The 24947-nt window shown below is 40.8% G+C and overlaps 1 protein-coding gene across 1 annotated transcript in view; it reads right to left on the bottom strand.

The window, feature by feature from the left end:
* Nucleotides 1-24947, bottom strand: part of plcl1 (phospholipase C like 1) — a 176161-nt gene that overhangs the window by 68581 nt on the left and 82633 nt on the right. The window contains exons 2-3 of the mRNA XM_062061619.1: nt 4101-4175; nt 3558-3845 (exon numbers count right to left, since the gene is read on the bottom strand). Coding sequence (XP_061917603.1) covers nt 3558-3845; nt 4101-4175 — 363 coding nt within the window. The remainder of the gene's footprint in view (nt 1-3557; nt 3846-4100; nt 4176-24947) is intronic.

Genomic DNA, 24947 nt, shown 5'->3' with positions numbered 1-24947 from the left:
CTTCTCACTAAGCACATTTTATGTTAGAGTGTTTTACTTGTTTTAAGGGTTTTGGTCCTAAATGATCTCAGTAAGATATTACAGCTTGTTGCTGAGATTTGATGACCTATATTGAGTAAAACATGCTTGAAACTAGAATATCAACTGATGCAAAGCTGTGTCATCAACACTCACAAGTAGAGATGTCCGATAATATCGGAAATTATCGGTATCGTTTTTTTTATTATCGGTATCGGTGGGTTTTTTTTGTTTTGTTTTTTATTTTTTTATTAAATCAACATAAAAAACACAAGATACACTTACAATTAGGGATGTCCTATAATATCGGCCTGCCGATATTATCGGCCGATAAATGCGTTAAAATGTAATATCGGAAATTATCGGTATCGGTTTTTTTATTATCTGTATCGGTTTTTTTTGGTTTTTTTTTTTATTAAATCAACATAAAAAACACAAGATACACTTACAATTAGTGCACCAACCCAAAAAACCTCCCTCCCCACATTTCTTTATGTTATCAATATTCTGGTTCCTACATTATATATCAATATATATCAATACAGTCTGCAAGGGATACAGTCCGTAAGCACACATGATTGTGCGTGCTGCTGGTCCACTAATAGTACTAACCTTTAACAGTTAATTTTACTCATTTTCATTAATTACTAGTTTCTATGTAACTGTTTTTATATTGTTTTACTTTCTTTTTTATTCAAGAAAATGTTTTTAATTTAGTTATCTTATTTTATTATTATTCTTAAAAAGTACCTTATCTTCACCATACATGGTTGTCCAAATTAGGCATAATAATGTGTTAATTCCACGACTGCATATATCGGTTGATATCGGTTGATATCGGTATCGGTAATTAAAGAGTTGGACAATATTGGAATATCGGATATCGGCAAAAAGCCATTATCGGACATCCCTACTTACAATTAGTGCACCAACCCAAAAAACCTCCCTCCCCCATTCTCACTCATTCACACAAAAGGGTTGTTTCTTTCTGTTATTAATATTCTGGTTCCTACATTATATATCAATATATATCAATACAGTCTGCAAGGGATACAGTCCGTAAGCACACATGATTGTGCGTGCTGCTGCTCCACTAATAGTACTAACCTTTAACAGTTCATTTTACTCATTTTCATTAATTACTAGTTTCTATGTAACTGTTTTTATATTGTTTTACTTTCTTTTTTATTCAAGAAAATGTTTTTAATTCATTTATCTTATTTTATTCTTTTTTTTTTTTTTTAAAAAGGACCTTATCTTCACCATACCTGGTTGTCCAAATTAGGCATAATAATGTGTTAATTCCACGACTGTATATATCGGTATCGGTTGATATCGGTATCGGTAATTAAAGATTTGGACAATATCGGAATATCGGCAAAAAGCCATTATTGGACATCCCTACTCACAAGTATAAAACTACTTTTTTAAAGTAATCATTTCTTATTTCAAGAATGTAAAAAAAAATCATGACTTTGACACGATTGTGTCTCATAATTAAAACAGATGACAGCCAAATGGACTTTGCTGTTTTATTTCCAATGAAACAATAGAAAACACGTACTCATATAGTAGTACAGTTGGCACAGTACAGTAAACTGACAGTTAATATTTAAACATTTAACATGTGACATTTCTAACAATTTTGAACAGAAATAGTTCATGCACATTCAGATAAATTCCTCAAAATTACAATTAAAAACATTTTGGCCGGGGGCCAGGCAATGCGCACTAATTGACTGAAAGAGCACGCACTTGGTGCGATGATGTCATGTTATCGATGGAAAAATGCATTTTTAGACCATATGATTTGCCTGAGGGGCTAGGAGACCCCGAGAGTAACAAGCGCTTGCCTTGTTGCCTTTCCATTAAGAACAATAAATGAATTTTTAGTATAAGTTTGCTGGTTTCAAGAAATGTAATGCCGAGCGCATATCATTATGTCAAGATAATGGCACTAGCATTTACTTCATATTTTTCAACATATTGAGCAAAAAGGTCTCATTTATTTTTTTTCTACCAAGAAAAGTGCACTTGTTATTAGTGAGAATATTACGGAGCCCCTAAAGGGACATGGGGGGCGGGGGGGGGTGAATGTATATATCTTTTTTTTTTTTTTAACTATCTCGTGCGCACTTTTATAAAGTTTAAAATAAAATTTTAAACTTTTTATAATTTATTTTTGTATTTTTTTTTAGACATATCTCGTGCGCACAAGAAACTCTAAAAACAAAATTTTAAGAAATTATAAAAAAGAAAACAATTTTTCTTTTTTTTATAACTTTATAAAAAGTTTCTCGTGCGCAAAAGATAGTTTCTTGTGCGCACAAGACAATACATGTCTAAAAAAAAAAAATACAAAAATAAATTATAAAAACATTTTTTTCCCCCATGTCCCTTTAGAGCAGGGGTGTCCAAACTTTTTCCACTGAGGGCAGCACACGGAAAAATGAAAGCATGCGGGGGTTATTTTGATATTTTTCATTTTCAAACATAACAAAATATAAGGTTTTTTTTGTTGTTTTTTTACCTTTAGGGCTCCCGGGAACCATAAAGGGTCTCAGTTATTAAAATTAAAAAAATAAGCCAAATTTTATATTTTTGTATTTATTTAACGCTTACAGTAAATCTCTATATCAATTTCAGGTTGATATAAAGTAATAAATAAAAAAAAGCCTTTTCTGTCAAAGACAACCTTGTTTTTTATAGTAAAACTGAAATATGCAGTATTTAGTAATTAGAGCCCTAAAAGATCAATAATGCAGGACACCATTGATTTGAATTCTTTAATATTTTTGAGTAATCACAGTGAAAAGTTAAATAAAATCCCATTAAATATATTTGGTATCCAAAAGGTCTCCCACTCATAAAGTGATACATTTTTAGTAGTTTTTTTTTTAACTTTTCACACTTAAACTACGAGATCAACTTCAGATATATCTGTCGATTTTACGTTTGAACTATTATTTTGTTTGTTTTATGCTCTTTTGTCAAAGAAAACTTTGATGTTTTTGTATGTCAACCACACAATATATGCAATATTTTTTCTACATAAAACATTTTAAAGTGACATTTTTTAAGTAATAATTCATTGTAACATAGATTTTTTTTTTCTTTTTTTTTTCCGAGCAATGGCAACAAAAAATAAAAATAAACAAAGACAAAAGAGAAAAAAAAACAGCCTGCATGGCAGCTTTGTGTCAACATTGCAACGTTTTCTCGTTAGATTTGACCTCATTCCACTTTTTTAAAATGTTTTTTTTTTATTTTTGCAATATTATCAATTTTGCAATTTTTGCAGAATGTGTGGGGGGCCGGTAAACGATTAGCTGCGGGCCGCACTTTGGACACCTCTGCTTTAGGGGCTCCGTAGAATATACTTATTTTAAGGTATTTTGGGGTTCATTGAGGTTAGCTCATTTTACTTGTTTTGGAAAGTCTTGACAAGCCAAATGTTCTTGTTCTATTGGCAGATCATTTTGCTTAGTTCAAATAAAATACCCCTCATTTTTGCATTTTTTTTCCTTTTTGCAGTGTACCTGGTAGACTTCGCCATGTATGATGGAGAAGGCCGCCTCCTCAGCCAGGTGCTCCGAGAGAGGGCCGTTATGCAGGAAGGTCTCGGTGCTCTTCCCGGTTCGGACCTCTCGGATGCTGCCGATGTCCAGCCGAGCCTTGTCGCCGTCCTTCTTGGAGGGCTCCCAGCGCAAGCAGCTCAGGTCGGCCTCCAGCGTGTAGAAACGACAGTAGATCCTGGAGTTGGGACGCACCTTCTTCAGCTCGCAGCCGCCCTGCATGAAGGCCAAGCAGTCGGCCGCGCTGCTCACCTGCCGGGGAAGAAGCACAGCGTATTCACCCGGCCACTACAACAACACATGCAGTACATATAAGGCCGGATCTACTGGGAACCCAAATAACAAGTGCAAATTATAAAATGATGTGTACTATTAGTGTTGCCGGTTAATAACAAGTGCAAATTATGTAATGATGTGTACTATTAGTGTGAGCCACTCAAGCACTCATGCACTCCAAATCATTATCAAGGTCTGGTTAATGACGATGAAAAACAAACGGGAGAGTACCTTCTTCTCGGAGGGCATGCTGCTGAAGGACACCGTCTTCTTCCTGCTGCCGCCCATCTTCTGCACTGAAGGATCCTGGGGGAAAAAAAAGGAAGAGTGTTTTAGTCACCTGCTTTAAAGGGTTTCACGTTAGCACAGCGTGCTTTTCGAAGCTAGCCGCAAAAAGGGTCTGTTTTGTAGTACTTTTGGGCCGAGGGGGAGCATACTTGCCAACCCTCACGATTTCCCCGGGGAGACTCCCGAATTTCAGTGCCCCTCCCGAAAATCTCCCGGGGCAACCATTCTCCCGAATTTCTCCCGATTTCCACCCGGACAACAATATTGGGGGCACTTTAGCGTCCTCTACAAGCTGTCGTCACGTCCGCTTTTCCTCCATACAAACAGCGTGCCGGCCCAGTCACATAATATATGCACCTTTTACACACACATAAGTGAATGCAAGGCATTCTTGGTCAACAGCCATACAGGTCACACTGAGGGTTGCCGTATAAACAACTTTAACACTGTTACAAATATGCGCCACACTGTGAACCCACACCAAACAAGAATGACAAACACATTTCGGGAGAACATCCGCACCGTAACACAACATAAACACAACACAACAAATACCCAGAATCCCTTGCAGCACTAACTCTTCCGGAACGCTACAATTTACACCCCCGCATTGTTATTAGAAACATATGCACCATAACAATTTAGATTAACACATCTAATACATGTATAATTATTACTACTTAATTTTGAATATGGTCAAAATATAATTTTAATTTTTATGCTAACTAGCTACACTGAAGTTGTTTGGGTTTTTTCCCCCATTCCATTTCCTCAAGCACAGCTAACGTTGTGACGCGAACGCCATGTTAGCATTCCTTCTTCGTTAGCGCTGCGCTAACACTCCTTTCGCTCAACAGGCGGCGTCGAAAAGAAGCTCAACAGGTTTAGGGTGATGTCTTCTGTCTTTAGGACCAAGTGTGTGTTATTGTTTTGAATATTAATTTCTTTTTACACTTGAATAACGTTGAATAACAGACGAACAGTGTCGTCAAAGTTAACATGTCATAACGGGGGGGGGGGGGATCGCAGCTTGCTGCGAGGTTTGTTCTCCCGGGATGCAAACGGACTTTTCCGGACAAGGCGTGAAGGTAGGAACATGATTTAATCTTGACTCTCAAATAGGTCATACTTGCCAACCTTGAGACCTCCAATATCGGGAGGTGGGGGGTGGGGGTGGGGGGCTTGGTCGGGGGTGGGTGGTGGGTGGTTGGGAGAGGGGGGCGTGGTTGGGGGCGTGGTTATTTACAGCTAGAATTCACCAACTTGAGTATTTCATATATATTTCATATATATATCTATATATCTATATATCTATATATCTATATATATATATAGATATATAGATATATATATATATATATATATATATGAAATACTTGACTTTCAGTGAATTCTAGCTATATATGTATATATATATATATTTATTTTATTTACATGGAAAAAAAAAAAATACTTGAATTTCAGTGTTCCGGTGGCTATCCATTAGATGGCAGTATTGTCCTGTTTAACTTCTCCGTTCATGATGAGTATATCATTTCGGCCGCCATGTCGGTAATTTCCTCGTTCTTCTGCTTCGTCTCCTTGTTGTGTGCGCAGTTGTGCACTCTATAAAAGCCCTAGATGTTATGACGTCTTTGGGCAGGCAAGCTGTTTATATTTTGGGAAAGTGGACGTGAGAACAGGCTGTCCCCACTCAGTCTCAGGTCCGCATTGAGCTGGAGGGGGCGTGGCCTCCAGCTCCGGCTGAATACCGGGAGTTTGTCGGGAGAAAATCTCTGCCGGGAGGTTGTCGGGAGAGGCGCTGAATACCGGGATTCTCCCGCTAAAAACGGGAGGGTTGGCCAGTATGAAATAGGTACAAACAAAAAGGCGCACAAGGCGAAGGCACAACTTAGCGCAGGAAAAAAAAGCTAACCATGAATTGATTAACGTGGACCCCGACTTAAACAAGTTGAAAAACTTATTGGGGTGTTACCATTTAGTGGTCAATTGTACGGAATATGTACTGTACTGTGCAATCTACTAATAAAAGTTTCAATCAATCAACACTTAGCATAAACTATGGACAGGGCAAAAAGTCACTAACTGTGGCATGAACAAACAAAACTTACTTGGCAAGGCGTGAAGCAAACAATCGCATGACACAAGCAATGACGCCAGGCAAAGACAGGCTTAAATACTGGTCTCTTGATTAGAGACAGGTGTGTCCCGAACGCAAGAGGTGAAAATCATAAGTCGTCATGGAAACTAAAACAAACAAGGGTGCACAAAAACAGGAACTAATGGAGTCTTAAAAATAACAGGAAATAACAAAAACATGATCCAGACTACAGATCATGACATAACATACTATTTCATTGTTTTTAATAGGGTGTGTGTGTGTGTGTGTGTGTGTGTGTGTGTGTGTGTGTGTGTGTGTGTGTGTGTGCGTGCGTGTGTGTGTGTGTGTGTGTGTGTGTGTGTGTGTGTGTGTGTGTGTGTGTGTGTGTGTGTGTGTGTGTGTGTGTGTGTGTGTGTGTGTGTGTGTGTGTGTGTGTGTGTGTGTGTTACGGACAGCAAAGCCCTGTCTGTCTGTTATTTCACTTGACCTTTTTCTGTGTTGATTGAGCTGTGTCGAAGCAGCAAAAAAGGACATTATGTTAAATGAAGAGTTTCTGTCTCTGATAGTTGATATAATAATGTAAGTGCATCATTAAAGGCCTACTGAAATGAATTGTTTTAATTTAAACGGGGATAGCAGATCTATTCTATGTGTCATACTTGATCATTTCGCGATATTGCCATATTTTTGCTGAAAGGATTTAGTATAGAACAACGACGATAAAGATTGCAACTTTTGGTATCTGATAAAAAAAAAGGCTTGCCCCTACCGGAAGTAGCGTGACGTAGTCAGTTGAACATATACGCAAAGTTCCCTATTGTTTACAATGATGGCCGCATGAAGTGAGAGAGATTCGGACCGAGGAAAGCGACAATTTCCCCATTAATTTGAGCGAGGATGAAAGATTTGTGGATGAGTAAAGTGCAAGTGAAGGACTAGTGGGGAGTTGAAGCTATTCAGATAGGGAAGATGCTGTGAGAGCCGGGGGTGACCTGATATTCAGCTGGGAATGACTACAACAGTAAATAAACACAAAACATATATATACTCTATTAGCCACAACACAACCAGGCTTATATTTAATATGCCACAAATTAATCCTGCATAAAAACACCTGCGTGTTTGTTACGCTAGCTCCTAGCTCCTCTGCTAGCTCCTAGCTCCATAGAACACGCCAATACAATTCAAACACCTGATCAACACACACAATCACTCAGCCCAAAAGACCGTTCACCTAACCCAAGGTTCATAAAGCTTATATATTTTTAAAAAAGTTACGTACATACGCAAAAAAAAGTTGCGCACATACGGTCAAGCGATCAAATGTTTAGAAGCCAAAGCTGCATACTCACAGTAGCACGTCTGCATCTTTGTCATCCAAATCAAAGTAATCCTGGTAAGAGTCTGTGTTGTCCCAGTTCTCTACAGGTGTCTGTGTATCGAAGTCAAAAGTCCTCCTGGTTAGAGTCTCTGTTATCCGAGTTCTTCCATCTTGACTGCATCTTTCGGGAATGTAAACAAAGAAGCGCCGGCTGTGTACTGTTGTTGCTGACTACGTTCGAAAAATACGTCCATTTCGCACCGACAACTTTCTTCTTTGCTTGCTCAGCTTCCTTCTCCATAATGCAATGAACATGATTGCAACAGATTCACGAACACAGATGTCCAGAATACTGTGGAATTATGAAATGAAAACAGAGCTTTTTCGTATTGGCTTCAATGTGGAAGGCATACCCGTGTTCCCCGGTCTACGTCACGCGCATACGTCATCCTCAGAGGCGTTTCGAACCGGAAGTTTAGCGGCAAATTTAAAATGTCACTTTATAAGTTAACCCGGCCGTATTGGCATGTGTTGCAATGTTAAGATTTCATCATTGATATATAAACTATCAGACTGCGTGGTCGGTAGTAGTGGCTTTCAGTAGGCCTTTAAGCCTACACGAACTCCATGGTGTTCAGGGATGAATAGTCTCTCCTATTGCTATTGTACCATTTTTTCAGCTATAGTTACATTAATCATTAGTAATGCAGCAGCCTAGTTTTGAATGGCAGGGTCCCTGCTATCACATGTTGATAAAAATATAACATTTACATAATAAAAATCAACGACAGGCTTCCCAAATGCTGTAATAAATTAAGCATGATGAGTTGACTTGAAACTGTTTAATTTTGCACTTTTTATATGTAGAAGAAAAGTTTTGTCATTTTATTTAATCTGAGCAACAACTTGAGGCAGTTTAATGTTGATTAACGTGGGCAGAATTATTATAGTATTCCCAATGTTAAAAGGATAAATACATTTGGTAAATAAATAACCAAAAAATGTATATTTTGTTGTTTTCTTACTGTACCGAAAATGAACCGAACCGTGACCTCTAAACCGAGGTACGTACCGAACCCAAATTTTTGTGTACCGTTGCACCCCTAATGATCGGTATTGGAATCGGCAGCATTAAAAAAAAAACGTAATAGGAAAACATCCCTAGTTTGCAGACTATTTCTTTTTACACTTCCGACAGTGAGTGATGGTAAAATGTTGCGGTGACGGTGACAGTTTGACCCCGGAACTGATCATTTCTATCCTTTCCAGTGCTGGCTGCAAAAAAGTGCAAGCCAAGAGCGGAGTGTACAGTAATTGGCTGCACTTCCTGCACAGACTGACATGGCTGCATTCAAAAATAGACAGGTCACATATTTTTAGCGGCGTGCTGGAATCACAGTCGTCTTTAAGAGGCCCAGGCAGGAAGTTTGGGGTTTGGTTTTTTTCCATTTGTAAATAAAAAACAAGCTGATATGTGACGAGTGATGACGATTGACAAGGCGTGTGTTGGCTTTCACTGACTAACTAATCCCCTTTTTCTATTCTTAGACCCTTTTGTTTGCTCTCCATCTTCCTTTCATCCTTATTCCGGCGGCTCAAAGCCGGGCTTTTCAAAGGAGAAAAGGATGGTTCGTGTCAAAGTCTAATAACACGCAGTTTGCATGAAAATGACATTTTATGACACGGGCAATGGATTTTTCAACATCCGGGACTGAACGACTGGGATTAAATGGAATTCCCAAGCGGGAACATCAGCAAACGAGCGGCGGAATAAAATTAGAATCCTAATAAGATGGCGTAATTGAGCAATTTTACGGTTAAAAATGGTTCTTTGCTCACAACTCCCACGGAAGAGCAGGAACACCGGACTAAATATTAGGTACCCGGCTAGAGGGAGATCCAGTGTACAGAAATATTAGTCGCAGCTGTGAGTGTGCAGCAGGCTCCCTGCATGTCACTTACATCATTTCGACCTTGACTGGCAGCTCCATCTCTGCCGGGCGAGGAAACGCCACCATGGCCTTCATCGGCGACACGCTGACGAGGTGTCACTTGTGACAGCCCCCTCCTCCCCCGACCACCGGCCCCCCACTAATAGCTAATACAAATTCTTACAGGTGTCAGCAGCTGAATTTCCCATAAAATAAACAAAAATAATAGAGTCAAAAATGTACAACGAGTACAAAAAAATAACAGATTTTTCCCAATGGAATAAAATGCTTTTTTAAAGTAAAAGCATCATCACTTTATAATTAAGTAATATAATATTAAAACATGAACAAAGAATATGTATCCTCAATAACAATTAAATTACGACAATTTAATATATTTACAATAACTACATACGTCATATACATTTATTATATATATTTATGATATGTACACTTTAATATAATAATTAGATACTTTATTGTTTATTATTATTATTATTTAATTATATACAACATATATACAATAAAATATATAATATTTAATTGTATTTATTTTAAGTTAAAGTACCAATGATTGTCACACACACACTAGGTGTGGCGAAATTATATATACAGATATGAACATATACTGTATATATACACATTTTATACATATATAAACCTATACTGTATATTTGCATACAAATATATATATACATATATATACATTACAGTATTTATAATATACACACTGTGTATATTATATATTTGTGTAAAAAGGAAAAAAAAATCATAAAATTTTTACTCAATATTTGAAAACAAACAACAACAAAAATTGTATTTTATTATTAATATTATCATTCATTCTTTAATTACACTAGATAATTAAATAAGGACACTTATAATGGAATCTATAAACATATATATATATATATATATATATATATATATATATATATATATGTATATATATATATATATTCAGTGTTTATATTACAATGTATATATGTTAAACAATATATATACACACAGACACACATATATATACTGTATTTACATATGTATACACATATACATATACATGTATATATGCTGTATACATATAAACATATGCATGTATATATGCTGTATACATATATACATATACATATATATGTGTATACATATATACACTCACATATACATATATAAATATATACAGACACACGCACATATAATACATACATAAATATGTATACATATATTTTATTTAATACACACAGTCTATATTTTTGTAAAAGAGAAAAAAAAATTTTTTTTTAAACCATTAAAAAAAAAATACATTAAAATTAGCCGTTGATAAAGAGAAAACTAAAACTTTTTTCAGAATAAATGTTACAAATGATGTAAAACTACATGATAAAAACTAATGGATATTTAAAATGGGATAAAAGCTTCCTTGGATGTATTTTTGCCCACACAGAAAAACAACATAGGAGTGAAAAGACAAATAATAAATATTTGCAGTAAGTGCATTGGATTTAGGGCTGGGCGATATATGGAATATACTCGATATATCGCGGGTTTGCGATATAGAAAATTACTATATCGTGATATTCGAGTATACCTTCTCACACAGTTGCTTTTAGCTGCGGGCATTACACTACATGCTCTTGTCACTCTTTGTTGTCTCTGCTTCTCACAGAGACATAAAACAAGCGCACCTTCTTACATACGTCACATACGTACACGCCCTCGCGGAGCAGAGAGGTAGCGGCATGGGTAACGTTAGCTGTGGTGCGAGTGGTAATACGAGAGAAAAAAGGTGCAAATCTGGTAACAAATGAAGGAAGAAATAATTCCCAAGAAAAAAAGCAGGGGGTCCATCGTCTGGCGGTGGTTTGGCTTCAAGCGGGAAGATGTCGAACAGACAACCGTAATATGTCAAGTATGCGGCAAAAGCGTTACAAAAAGTAACATTACTGCTAATTTGTAGCATCATTTGAAAAGTCATCCGCTAGAGCAGGGGTCACCAACCTTTTTGAAACCAAGAGCTACTTCTTGGGTACTGATTAATGCGAAGGGCTACCAGTTTGATACACACGTAAATAAATTGCCAGAAATAGCCAATTTGCTCAATTTACCTTTAACTCTATGTTATTATTAATAATTAATGATATTTACACTTAATTGAACGGTTTAAAAGAAAAGAAAACACGAAAAAAATGACAATTAATTTTGAAACATAGTTTATCTTCAATTTCGACTCTTTAAAATTCAAAATTCAACCGAAAAAAATAAGATAAAAACTAGCTAATTCGAATCTTTTTGAAAAAATTTAAAAAATAATTTATGGAACATCATTAGTCATTTTGTCTGATTAAGATTCATTTTAGAATTTTGATGACATGTTTTAAATAGGTTAAAATCCAATCTACACTTTGTTAGAATATATAACAAATTGGACCAAGCTATATTTCTAACAAAGACAAATCATTATTTCTTCTAGATTTTCCAGAACAAAATTTCTAAAAGAAATTCAAAAGACTTTGAAATAAGATTTAAATTTGATTCTACAGATTTTCTAGATTTGCCAGAATCATTTTTTTGAATTTTAATCATAATAAGTTAGAAGAAATATTTCACAAATATTCTTCGTCGAAAAAACAGAAGCTTAAATGAATAATTAAATTAAAATGTATTTATTATTCTTTACAATAAAAACAATACATTTACCTGAACATTGATTTAAATTGTCAGGAAAGAAGAGGAAGGAATTTAAAAGGCAAAAAGGTATATGTGTTTAAAAATCCTAAAATAATTTTTAAAGTTGTATTTTTTCTCTAAAATTGTCTTTCTGAAAGTTATAAGAAGCAAAGTAAAAAAAGTAATGAATTTATTTAAACAAGTGAAGACCAAGTCTTTAAAATATTTTCTTGGATTTTCAAATTCTATTTGAGTTTTGTCTCTCTTAGAATTAAAAATGTCGGGCAAAGCGAGACCAAATAAATAAATAAAATGTAAAAAATAGAGGCAGCTCACTGGTAAGTGCTGCTATTTGAGCTATTTTTAGAACAGGCCAGCGGGCTACTCATCTGGTCCTTACGGGCTACCTGGTGCCCGCGGGCACCGCGTTGGTGACCCCTGCTCTAGAGAATGAAGAGTGCTTACTCCGCATGTCAACATCTCCGTTCAGTGCCACACCAACAAAATCACTGCTGTGATTATATGCATCAAGTGTTCATTCAAAGCTAAGGCAAAATATGGAGATATACATCGTGTATCGTGACATGGCCTAAAAATATCGAGATATTAATAAAAGGCCATATCGCCCAGCCCTAATTGGATTCAAACACAAAGTCTAAAAAGGGTGCAGGTGCCAAAACACCAGTGACCTCTGACCTCGTGAAACCCAACCCCTCCCAGAGAGTCTTCCTGCAAGACTTGTTGTGGACATCCTGTGACATGAAGATGAGGAGAAGCATACTTCCTGCACATTGCAGTGGCACACGAGCACGTCCGCACAGCATGAGCGAGGACGGTGACGCGATGGCGAGGGCGAATAAAAGTAAACACGCGGGGAGGATGTGAGGCCTGACTTCCTGGCTCTTGAGTGGAGGAAGGCCTCCATCTCGTCCGTGTACTAAAGCTGACATGACACTGGCGTACGTATAAATATTCTGCTGAACTCTACTATTGCTTTCAGACATTTGACTCGAGTACAAGGAAAAGTACCGTATTTTTCGGACTATAAGTCGCAGTTTTTTTTCATAGTTTGGCCGGGGGTGCGACTTATACTCAGGAGCGACTTATACTCCGAAAAATACGGTACTCAAAAAGCGCCGGGTGAGAAAACATTCAGCATTCAGAGCCGTGGCTGAAGGCAACCTCTTCCTGTCTTCTTTCTTTTTGGTTGTGGACGCCACAAGATGGCAGCAGCTGCATTGAAAGGATTATTAGTAATAATAATAATAATAGATTTTATTTGTAAAAAGCACTTTACATTGAGTAAACAACCTCAAAGTGCTACAGTGTATTAAAAAAAATAAAAATAAAAAGATAATAACAAAAATAGAAAAATAAAAACTAGAACAGCTAAATACCGTATTTTTCGGAGTATAAGTCGCTCCGGAGTATAAGTCGCACCGGCTTAAAATGCATAATAAAGAAGGGAAAAAACATATATAAGTCGCACTGGAGTATAAGTCGCATTTTTAGCATGCTAGCAGGCTAACATTAGCATTTCAAATTTTGCAACCATTTGCCGCAGAATCATACAACTTAGTGACACGTGCAAAGTGTTAGCATGCCAACTTTTTCAGCTAATTTTGCAACCGTTTACCCCAGAGTCACATAACTTAGAATGTGATACATGCTAAGTGTTAGCGTGCCAACATTAGCAGGCTTAAAAAAAAATTGGGGCTAATTTTACAACTGTTTATCCCAGAATCATATAACTTGGTTTGTGACATATGCTAAGTGTTATTGCTCTTTATGGCCATTCCACCAAGCTGCAGCTCCCTCTCAGGGGACTGTTGGAGGAATTCAAAGTCACCCGCTCCAGAGAGGTAATGATGTACAGAGACTCCGCAGATGTCAAGGTCGCCTCGGCAGGAATCGTTGTTAAGACCGGGAGGAAGTGGCAGGCACAAGAAGCCGTAAGCAGAGCAGAGGCGCGGCTGAGGCACAAAACCTTGTTGGGTACTGTGGCAAGGGGAAGGGCAGGCCTCGGCAGCTTTCCAAAGCCACGTTGGGACCGGGCCCGTGGCAAGGAGAAGCGCCAACTGGTCCAAGAGGAGATCCGTGCAGAGGTGGAGGAAGAACGTTGCTGCCGGATGGTCAGCATGTCCAAACAAGGGGCGTGGACAAGGTGGGAGCATGCAGAACCTCGAAAACTCACCTGGGCAGAGCTCTGGAGAGCTGAACCTCTGCGCACAAAATTCCTCATACAGTCTGTGTACGATGTCCTCCCATGCCCCGCCAACCTGCACATCTGGGGCCTAGCAGACACTCCGGAGTGTAAACTGTGCCAGAGGAGGGGCACCTTGGAGCACATCCTGAGCTGTTGCCCAAAGGCACTAGGGGAGGGGCGGTATCGCTGGCGCCACGACCAAGTTTTAAAAGCCCTGGCGGATTCTATCTGCGCAGCGATACAAAACAGCAAGTCCCAGGCCGCCCCGAAGCAGTCAATCACCTTCATCAGAGCAGGACAGAAGGCAAGCCGCCAGCCCAACTTCTCAGGAGGGCTCCTGGCCACCGCTCGTGACTGGCAGCTCCATGTTGACCTGGGAAGGCAACTCAAGTTCCCGGCCAATATCGCTTCCACGTCACTCCGCCCAGACATGGTGTTAACATCGGAGTCATCCAAGCAAGTGGTGCTACTGGAGCTGACTGTTCCCTGGGAGGAGCGAATTGACGAAGCAAATGAGCGAAAGAGGGCCAAATACGCTGAGCTCACTGTAGAGTGTCGGAGTAACGGCTGGAGAGCCCGCTGTGAACCAGTCGAGATTGGGTGCAGAGGTTTTGCTGGTCACTCACTACAGCGTGTGTTCAGAATCCTTGGCATTAGAGGACTGCAGTCGAGAAAAGCCACCAAGAACATCCTAGAGGCCGCAGAAAAGGCCTCCCGGTGGCTGTGGATCCGTAGGGGGGATCCGTGGTGCGCTACTTGGACACAGGCCGGGGTCTGATCACCCCCGGCTGGGTCGCCCGGGCGAGGGTGTCTGATGATTAAAGACCCGAAACACCCTATGACCCCGGGTTTATCACTGATGACGTGTCCAAGCATCACCGTGAGGTGTATTCAAGTTCTATCATGCTAACTTTTTAGCTACATTTGAAACCCTTTACCCCGGAGTCATATAACTTGGTATGTGACACATGCTAAGTGCTAGCATGTTAACGTTAGTAAGCTAGCATGCTAACATTAGCACGCTAAATTGTTTGAGCAAATTTGTCAACCGTTTACCCCGGAGTATAAGTCGCACCGGCCGAAAATGCATAATAAAGAAGGGAAAAAACATATGTAAGTCGCACTGGAGTATAAGTCGCATTTTTAGCATGCTAGCAGGCTAACATTAGCATTTCAAATTTTGCAACCATTTGCCGCAGAATCATACAACTTAGTGACACGTGCAAAGTGTTAGCATGCTAACTTTTTCAGCTAATTTTGCAACCGTTTACCCCAGAGTCACATAACTTAGAATGTGATACATGCTAAGTGTTAGCATGCTTAAAAAAAATTGGGCTAATTTTACAACTGTTTATCCCAGAATCATATAACTTGGTATGTGACATATGCTATGTGTTATCATGCTAACTTTTTAGCTAAATTTGAAACCCTTTACCCCAGAGTCATATAACTTGGTATGTGACACATGTTAAGTGTTAGCATGTTAACGTTAGTAAGCTAGCATGCTAACATTAGCACGCTAAATTGTTTGAGCAAATTTTTCAACCGTTTACCCTAGAGTCATATAACTTGGTATGTGACACATGCTCATTGTTAAAATGGTAACATTAGTGTGTGTGGGGGGAGGGGTGGCCTGCGGACCTGCAGCGAAGCGAGGTGTGCCAGGACCGGTTTCGAGATCAGCGACAGGTGCGTAGACGGCCCACCTGGGCGTGTTTATCTAATCACCTGTCGCTCTGTTAAAGGCAGCAGCCGGGAAGGAGAGGGGGGATGAGGGAGAACGCGCACGAGCACGAGAGGACTGACACTCAACCCAATGGCTGAAAAGCATATGAAGAACTCAATATTGGAAAAATAAATCAGTGTTCACAACGATGAACGAGGCTGTCATGTCCGTCCTTGGTGGTCTGAAGAACCCGGAGGAGTAAGACCTCCACAATTAGCATGTTAACATTAGCATGCTAACTTTTTTAGCTAATTTTGAAACCCTTTACCTCAGGGTCATATAACTTGGTATGTGACAAATGCTAACTGTTAGCATGCTAACGTTAACATGCTAACAACCTACCGTTGTTCTCTGCTCGATTATTTTCCCTTTACCAAACCTTTTATAACATTTCACACTACAAAAAAAAATATGGAGAATTCATGCTGATATCGTGGTATAGGCCAATACTCAAGGCTCCAATATCGGTATTGTATCGGAATAAAAAAAAGCTGTATCGGACACCTTGTGTAATATATGACGATAAATCATTCAGCGACTTTACACATAAAAAACGTGTTAAGTAAGAAAATTAGCATTCTGCTGGTTCAGGGGTCGGCAACCCGCGGCTCCGGAGCCACATGCGGCTTTTTGACCACTCTGATGCGGCTCAGCTACATACATTTCTGGAGAACATCCCACCGTAACACAACATAAACACAACACAACCATTACCCAGAATCCCATGCAGCCCTAACTCTTCCGGTCTACATTATACACCCCAACTACCACCAAATCCCCCCACACATCAACCCCCCCCCCCCCTCTCCGTGCGTTGGTTGAGCGGAAGAGTTAGGGCTGCATGGGATTCTGGGTATTGGTACCGTCAGTGTAAGATGTGTGGCTGCTGAGTTAGTACGCCTTGCTGTCACTTATGTGAGCAAGCTGAAATTGCATTCTACGTGTGGTCGAGCAGGTACACTGTTAGGGCAGACTGTAGAGGGCGCCAAATGCAGTGTCATCATGCCCTGATATTCGGGAGTCTCCCGGGAAAAATGAAAGGGTTGGCAAGTATGACGCTATCAAGCGCCATTCAAAACTCGCGGGCTGCACTAACATCAAATTTCAACATTAAAGTGCGTGCCGGTGCGTGTGTCGGAGACCCCTGGTTAACATAGCACAAAGCATTTAAGCTTTGTATGCGGTGTTTTTCATTTTAAATTTAAAAATTTTTTTTGTGGCTCCCATTACTTTCTTTAATTTGTGAAACTTGCCAAAATGGCTCTTTGAGTGGTAAAGGTTGCCGACCCCTGTGCTGGTTGAAAGCATTCCTTTGCTTATTATTGATCGGCGGCCTTGCAGTCACAGGCAGCAACTCGCTGATGTAAATAAAACTCGGTCAACTATCGAGCCGGACGACTTCCTGGAAGACGACACGGGTGCTGATGGCGACCTGCTTGCGAGGTAAACGTATCGGCGTTAACCACCACAGCTGCACAAAGGTATGGATTTCCAATATGTGCTCTCGTTGGCGTCCTAGAAAAAAAAAAAAGGTCTTTTCATTAAGTTGTCCAGACGGGGCCGGACAAGCGCGCTTAGCGAAAGCAGGTCAGCAAGTATTTAGGTGGACCGAGTGCGACCCGCCTGGATGCTTATGATGCTGAGGGCCTCGGACGGTAGGGAACATTGGATGCTGTAGCTCCATGCTGCTAATCCAGTGTGTGTGTGTGTGTGCTTGCGCGTGTGTGTGTGTGTGTGTGTGTCGCATATTTTACGTCGACATGGCCGTGCACGACGCCATCCAGGAAACTATGAGCACGTCGCCGCAAAGCCTTTAATACAACACTGGGCCTGTGGTCCAAGAGGGCATCTATGAGTTCTAATCCCATGGCTGCCTTTAGGCTCCGCCCCCTACTCGCTTCCCAGCTTGTTTGGATTCTTCAACTGTGATTTGATCGCTGCCTGCAGGGAGAGTCTGAGAGCAGATGGAGACGAGGGAAGTGGAGCAAAGGCTGAAGGGGAATGAGGAAAAGTCACATTGAGGGAATGAAAGAACGTTCCGGGGTCGGAATGCACACTCGGGAGACACAACATTCGGTACACCTGCACAATCCGATCACTTGTTCCCAACATCTGTTGTACGAGGGTCAATGGAAGCAGTCGGAATCCAGTTTAGGGTAGTCCTTTTGTCAAATGGTGTCTGAAGCGGGATGGTCATTCGAGAGTCAGGACGGGAAGGCACTCATAAAGTTGTGAGATTAGATGAAATATAACAAATGGTGTCAGAAGCGGGATGGTCAGCCACTTTGAAATGGATTATGTTGGAGAACAGTTGGCTGGCTGGAATAGGGTCAGAGGTTCGAGGGTCCGTTATGAGGCACAAAGAATTCATTAGACAGAGGACTTCGGAAATGGTTGAGGCACTTGAGAAGATGTAAGGCAGAATAAACAACAAAAAATGATGGCAGACGATGACAAAGTGAGACAGGCGGTCCTCCACAGAATTTCAGGACAAACGGTGTCAGAAGCGGGATGATCATTTGTGAGGCAGGAGGGGCTTTTGGGTGGATGCTAAGATGTTAGAAAGAGAAGATAAGATAAAATGGTTGTGAAAATGGGAAGTAGAAAAAAATAACAGGAAATTTAACAAAAGGTGTCAGAAGCGGGATTGTCATTCATAAGGTAGCAAAGGGCTTTGAGACAGCTGATGTTGGAGAACAATTGTGTGACTGGAATAAGGTACATTTATCGAGGTACCATTCTTCAGAGTTGAACGACAAATGGTGTCAGAAGTGCGATGGTCCGTTTATGAAGCAGGAAGGATCCATGCGACAGGGGATGTTGGATGTAAGGCAGAATAGACACCAGAAAAGATGGAATACGATGACAAAGTGAGACAGGTGGTCCTCCACAGAATTGCAGGACAAACGGTGTCAGAAGCGGGATGATCATTCGTAAGGCAGGAGGGGATTTTGGGTGGGGCACTAGTGAATATGTTAGATAGAGAAGATAAGATAAAATGGTGTCAGACATGTAATGTTTGTGAAAATGGGAAGTAGAAAAAAAATAACAGAAAATTTAACAAATGGTGTCAGAAGCGGCATTGTCATTCATAAGGTAGCAAAGGGCTTTGAGACAGCTGATGTTGGAGAACAATTGGATGGCTGGAATGGGGTACAATTATTGAGGTACCATTCTTCAGAGTTGAACGACAAATGGTGTCAGAAGTGCGATGGTCCGTTTATGAAGCAGGAAGGACCCATGCGACAGGGGATGTTGGATGTAAGGCAGAATAGACACCAGAAAAGATGGAATACGATGACAAAGTGAGACAGGTGGTCCTCCACAGAATTGCAGGACAAACGGTGTCAGAAGCGGGATGATCATTCGTGAGGCAGGAGGGGCTTTTGGGTGGGGCACTAGTGAATATGTTAGATAGAGAAGATAAGATAAAATGGTGTCAGACATGTAATGTTTGTGAAAATGGGAAGTAGAAAACAATTACAGAAAATTTTACAAATGGTGTCAGAGGCGGGATTGTCATTCATAAGGTAGTCAAGGGCTTTGAGACAGCTGATGTTGGAGAACAATTGGATGGCTGGAATGGGGTACAATTATTGAGGTACCATTCTTCAGAGTTGAACGACAAATGGTGTCAGAAGTGCGATGGTCCGTTTATGAAGCAGGAAGGACCCATGCGACAGGGGATGTTGGATGTAAGGCAGAATAGACACCAGAAAAGATGGAATACGATGACAAAGTGAGACAGGTGGTCCTCCACAGAATTGCAGGACAAACGGTGTCAGAAGCGGGATGATCATTCGTAAGGCAGGAGGGGCTTTCGGGTGGGGCACTAGCGAATGTGTTCGTTAGAGAAGAGAAGATAAAATGGTGTCAGACATGTAATGTTTGTGAAAATGGGAAGTACAAAAAAATTACAGAAAATTTAACAAATGGTGTCAGAAGCGGGATTTTCATTCATAAGGTAGCAAAGAACTTTGAGACAGCTGATGTTGGAGAACAATTGTATGACTGGAATAAGGTACATTTATCGAGGTACCATTCTTCAGAGTTGAACGACAAATGGTGTCAGAAGTGCGATGGTCCATTAATGAAGCAGGAAGGATCCATGCGACAGGGGATGTTGGATGTAAGGCAGAATAGACACCAGAAAAGATGGAATACGATGACAAAGTGAGACAGGTGGTCCTCCACAGAATTGCAGGACAAACTGTGTCAGAAGCGGGATGATCATTCGTGAGGCAGGAGGGGCTTTTGGGTGGGGCACTAGTGAATATGTTAGATAGAGAAGATAAGATAAAATGGTGTCAGACATGTAATGTTTGTGAAAATGGGAAGTAGAAAAAAAATAACAGAAAATTTAACAAACGGTGTCAGAAGCAGGATTGTCATTCATAAGGTAGCAAAGGGCTTTGAGACAGCTGATGTTGGAGAACAATTGTGTGACTGGAATAAGGTACATTTATTGAGGTACCATTCTTCAGAGTTGAACGACAAATGGTGTCAGAAGTGCGATGGTCCATTAATGAAGCAGGAAGGATCCATGCGACAGGGGATGTTGGAAATTATTCAAGGACTTGAGAAGATGTAAGGCAGAATAGACACCAGAAAAGATGGAAGACGATGACAAAGTGAGACAGGCGGTCCTCCACAGAATTTCAGGACAAACGGTGTCAGAAGCGGGATGATCATTCGTGAGGCAGGACGGGTGAGGCACTCATAAAGATGTGAGATTTAGATGAAATATAACAAATGGTGTCAGAGGCGGGATGGTCAGTCACTTTGAAACGGATGATGTTGGAGAACAGTTGGCTGGCTGGAATAGGGTCAGAGGTTCGAGGGTCCGTTATGAGGCACAAAGAATTCATTAGACAGAGGACTTCGGAAATGGTTGAGGCACTTGAGAAGATGTAAGGCAGAATAAACAACAAAAAATGATGGCAGACGATGACAAAGTGAGACAGGCGGTCCTCCACAGCATTTCAGGACAAACGGTGTCAGAAACGGGATGATCATTCGTGAGGCAGGAGGGGCTTTTGGGTGGATGCTAAGATGTTAGAAAGAGAAGATAAGATAAAATGGTTGTGAAAATGGGAAGTAGAAAAAAATAACAGGAAATTTAACAAAAGGTGTCAGAAGCGGGATTGTCATTCATAAGGTAGCAAAGGGCTTTGAGACAGCTGAAGTTGGAGAACAATTGTATGACTGGAATAAGGTACATTTATCGAGGTACCATTCTTCAGAGTTGAACGACAAATGGTGTCAGAAGTGCGATGGTCCGTTTATGAAGCAGGAAGGATCCATGCGACAGGGGATGTTGGATGTAAGGCAGAATAGACACCAGAAAAGATGGAATACGATGACAAAGTGAGACAGGTGGTCCTCCACAGAATTGCAGGACAAACGGTGTCAGAAGCGGGATGATCATTCGTGAGGCAGGAGGGGCTTTTGGGTGGGGCACTAGTGAATATGTTAGATAGAGAAGATAAGATAAAATGGTGTCAGACATGTAATGTTTGTGAAAATGGGAAGTAGAAAAAAAATAACAGAAAATTTAACAAACGGTGTCAGAAGCGGGATTGTCATTCATAAGGTAGCTAAGAGCTTTGAGACAACTGATGTTGGAGAACAATTGTATGACTGGAATAAGGTACATTTATTGAGGTACCATTCTTCAGAGTTGAACAAAAAATGGTGTCAGAAGTGCGATGGTCCGTTAATGAAGCAGGAAGGATCCATGCGACAGGGGATGTTGGAATTTATTCAAGGACTTGAGAAGATGTAAGGCAGAATACACACCAGAAAAGATGGCAGACGATGACAAAGTGGAACAGTTGGTTCTCCTCAGAATTTTAGGGCAAATGGTGACAGAAGCAGGATGGTTTTGAAGATTTGAGGCAGAAGGTGTAAGTTGTAAGGCAGATAGGACCAGGGGAACAGGGTATGTCTGTAATGGGTAAGTCACTTGGATGATTGGAGGTCAAATGGTGCCAGAAGTGCGAGAGTTGTTTCTGCTGCGGGAAGAACTGATGAGACACGTGGCGCTAGAGATGGGTGAGGCACTTCAATGATGAAAACGGTGCACCTTTAATTAGGCTAACCTCCTACAAGTGTTTTGTCAAATGGCGTCAGAGGCGGGACGTCATCGTGGCCTGTCGAAAGTTCCCTCAGGACAGATGACCTCTTCGAGATAGACCACGAAGATGGTTAAGACACCTGGATTGGGGAACTTTGTGGTTCTTTGGTGTCAATGTACAGTGTAATGGACGGACTAGACCCCGATAGACGAGGTGGTCAATGTGGCTTCTACTTGACAAATGGCGTCAGAAGAGGGATGGTCAGTGGTTAGTAGGGGTGTAACGGTACACAAAAATTTCGGTTCGGTACGTACCTCGGTTTAGAGGTCACGGTTCGGTTCATTTTCGGTACAGTAAGAAAACAACAAAATGTAAATTTTTTGGTTATTTATTTACCAAATTTGTAGACAATGGCTTTATCCTTTTAACATTGGGAACATTCTAATAATTCTGCCCACGTTAATCAACATTAAACTGCCTCAAGTTGTTGCTCAGATTAAATAAAATGACAAAACTTTTCTTCTACATATAAAAAGTGCAACATTAAACAGTTTCAAGTCAACTCATCATGCTTAATTTATTACAGCATTTGGGAAGCCTGTAGTTGAATTTTATTATGTAAATGTTATATTGTTATCAACATGTGATAGCAGGGACCCTGCCATTCAAAACTAGGCTGCTGCATTACTAATGATTAATGTACCTATAGCTGAAAAAATGGTACAATAGCAATAGGAGAGACTATTCATCCCTGAACACCATGGAGTTCATGTAGGCTTAATGATGCACTTACATTATTATATCAACTATCAGAGACAGAAACTCTTCATTTAACATAATGTCCTTTTTTGCTGCTTCAACACAGCTCAATCAACACAGAAAAAGGTAAAGGGAAATAACAGACAGACAGGGCTTTGCTGTCCGTAACACACACACACACGCCGCAAAATGAGCTAACGTTACGCTAAAAGCGAATTAGCCTTCACCTCAAGCCAGGACTGCGAGCGAGCTGAGCTGCCGCTTATGTTTCTAGAAGGTCAACGGGCTCATAGTGATGTTGCTAGTAGTTGTGTCACGTTCTGGATGCATGGTGTGGCGGGATTTTTGTTCTCCCAAGATGCAAAGGACGAAAACCGGACAGGACTTGCTGGTAACGACATGATTTAATTATCAAATAACACAAAACAGAAAACAAACCGACAGGACGAGGTGCCGAGCGCACCGGAAGCTAAGGCTAACACTTAGCACAGATTGTGACTACTAGCAGGAGCTAGGAAACTAGAACAAACCTACGTGGCAGTCGCGGGATGCAAAACAAAGAAGCCAGGACGACTGACTGAGAAGGCAGGCTTTAAATAATAATGTCAATGATGACCAACAGGTGCGAGTTAGTTACTATGGTAACCAAACTCAGAGGTGCTAAACAGATACTAAGAAGGAGTCCAAGACTAGCAGAAAAACACAAATGACTATAAAACAAACAGAAATATGATCCGGGCAGCGGATCATAACAAGTTGACTGGGAGGTGTTTATTATAATTTGGGGTAAGTCCGCTGCCTGATGCTTACCTGCTAAACGCTAAGCACTGACTACATGCGCTCTGAATACGCACTGCTGATTGGCTGTTACCGCTCTGAATACGCACTGCTGATTGGCTGTTACCGCTCTGAATACGCACTGCTGATTGGCTGTTACCGCTCTGAATACGCACTGCTGATTGGCTGCTACCGCTCTGAATACGCACTGCTGATTGGCTGTTACCGCTCTGAATACGCACTGCTGATTGGCTGTTACCGCTCTGAATACGCACTGCTGATTGGCTGCTACCGCTCTGAATACGCACTGCTGATTGGCTGCTACCGCTCTGAATACGCACTGCTGATTGGCTGTTACCGCTCTGAATACGCACTGCTGATTGGCTGTTACCGCTCTGAATAACGCACTGCTGATTGGCTGTTACCGCTCTGAATACGCACTGCTGATTGGCTGCTACCGCTCTGAATACGCACTGCTGATTGGCTGCTACCGCTCTGAATACGCACTGCTGATTGGCTGTTACCGCTCTGAATACGCACTGCTGATTGGCTGTTACCGCTTTTGAATACGCACTGCTGATTGGCTGTTACCGCTCTGAATACGCACTGCTGATTGGCTGTTACCGCTCTGAATACGCACTGCTGATTGGCTGTTACCGCTCTGAATACGCACTGCTGATTGGCTGTTACCGCTCTGAATACGCACTGCTGATTGGCTGTTACCGCTCTGAATACGCACTGCTGATTGGCTGTTACCGCTCTGTTTGTAACCAATCAGATGGTTGTGTGGGTGGGACAATGCTGGGTGCTGTGTTAGAGTCCTGACAGAGACAGAGGCAGAAGGAAGCGAAGGCGGCTACTTAATATGTCCGTGTAGAAACTCGTTCGGTACACCTCTGAACCGAACCGAAACCCGTACCGAAACGGTTCAATACAATAGACGTACCGTTACACCCCTTGTGGTTAGTGTTAATGATATCACACACATGGATTAGCATCGACACGTTAGATCCTGATGACCTTAACCTGAATATCAATGCAATGTGACATGTTTTGTTTTTTTTACTGTTATTATCGAAATCCACTTGTTCTCCGCGACATAGTGTCATACACATTAGCGCTTTGGATTAGCGCCGACGAGGCCGCGGCCGCCTGTTGCCGTAATCTATTGAGTTAATCTGCCGCCAGCGTGCCAGCGGATCATTAGCCGCATTCATGGCACCAGATC

Source organism: Entelurus aequoreus, linkage group LG10 (assembly GCF_033978785.1).
Source record: "Entelurus aequoreus isolate RoL-2023_Sb linkage group LG10, RoL_Eaeq_v1.1, whole genome shotgun sequence".
In the NCBI taxonomy this organism is placed as follows: domain Eukaryota; kingdom Metazoa; phylum Chordata; class Actinopteri; order Syngnathiformes; family Syngnathidae; genus Entelurus; species Entelurus aequoreus.
The sequence above is the reverse complement of the archived record's forward strand: the minus strand, read 5'-3'. Positions and strand labels throughout refer to the sequence as shown.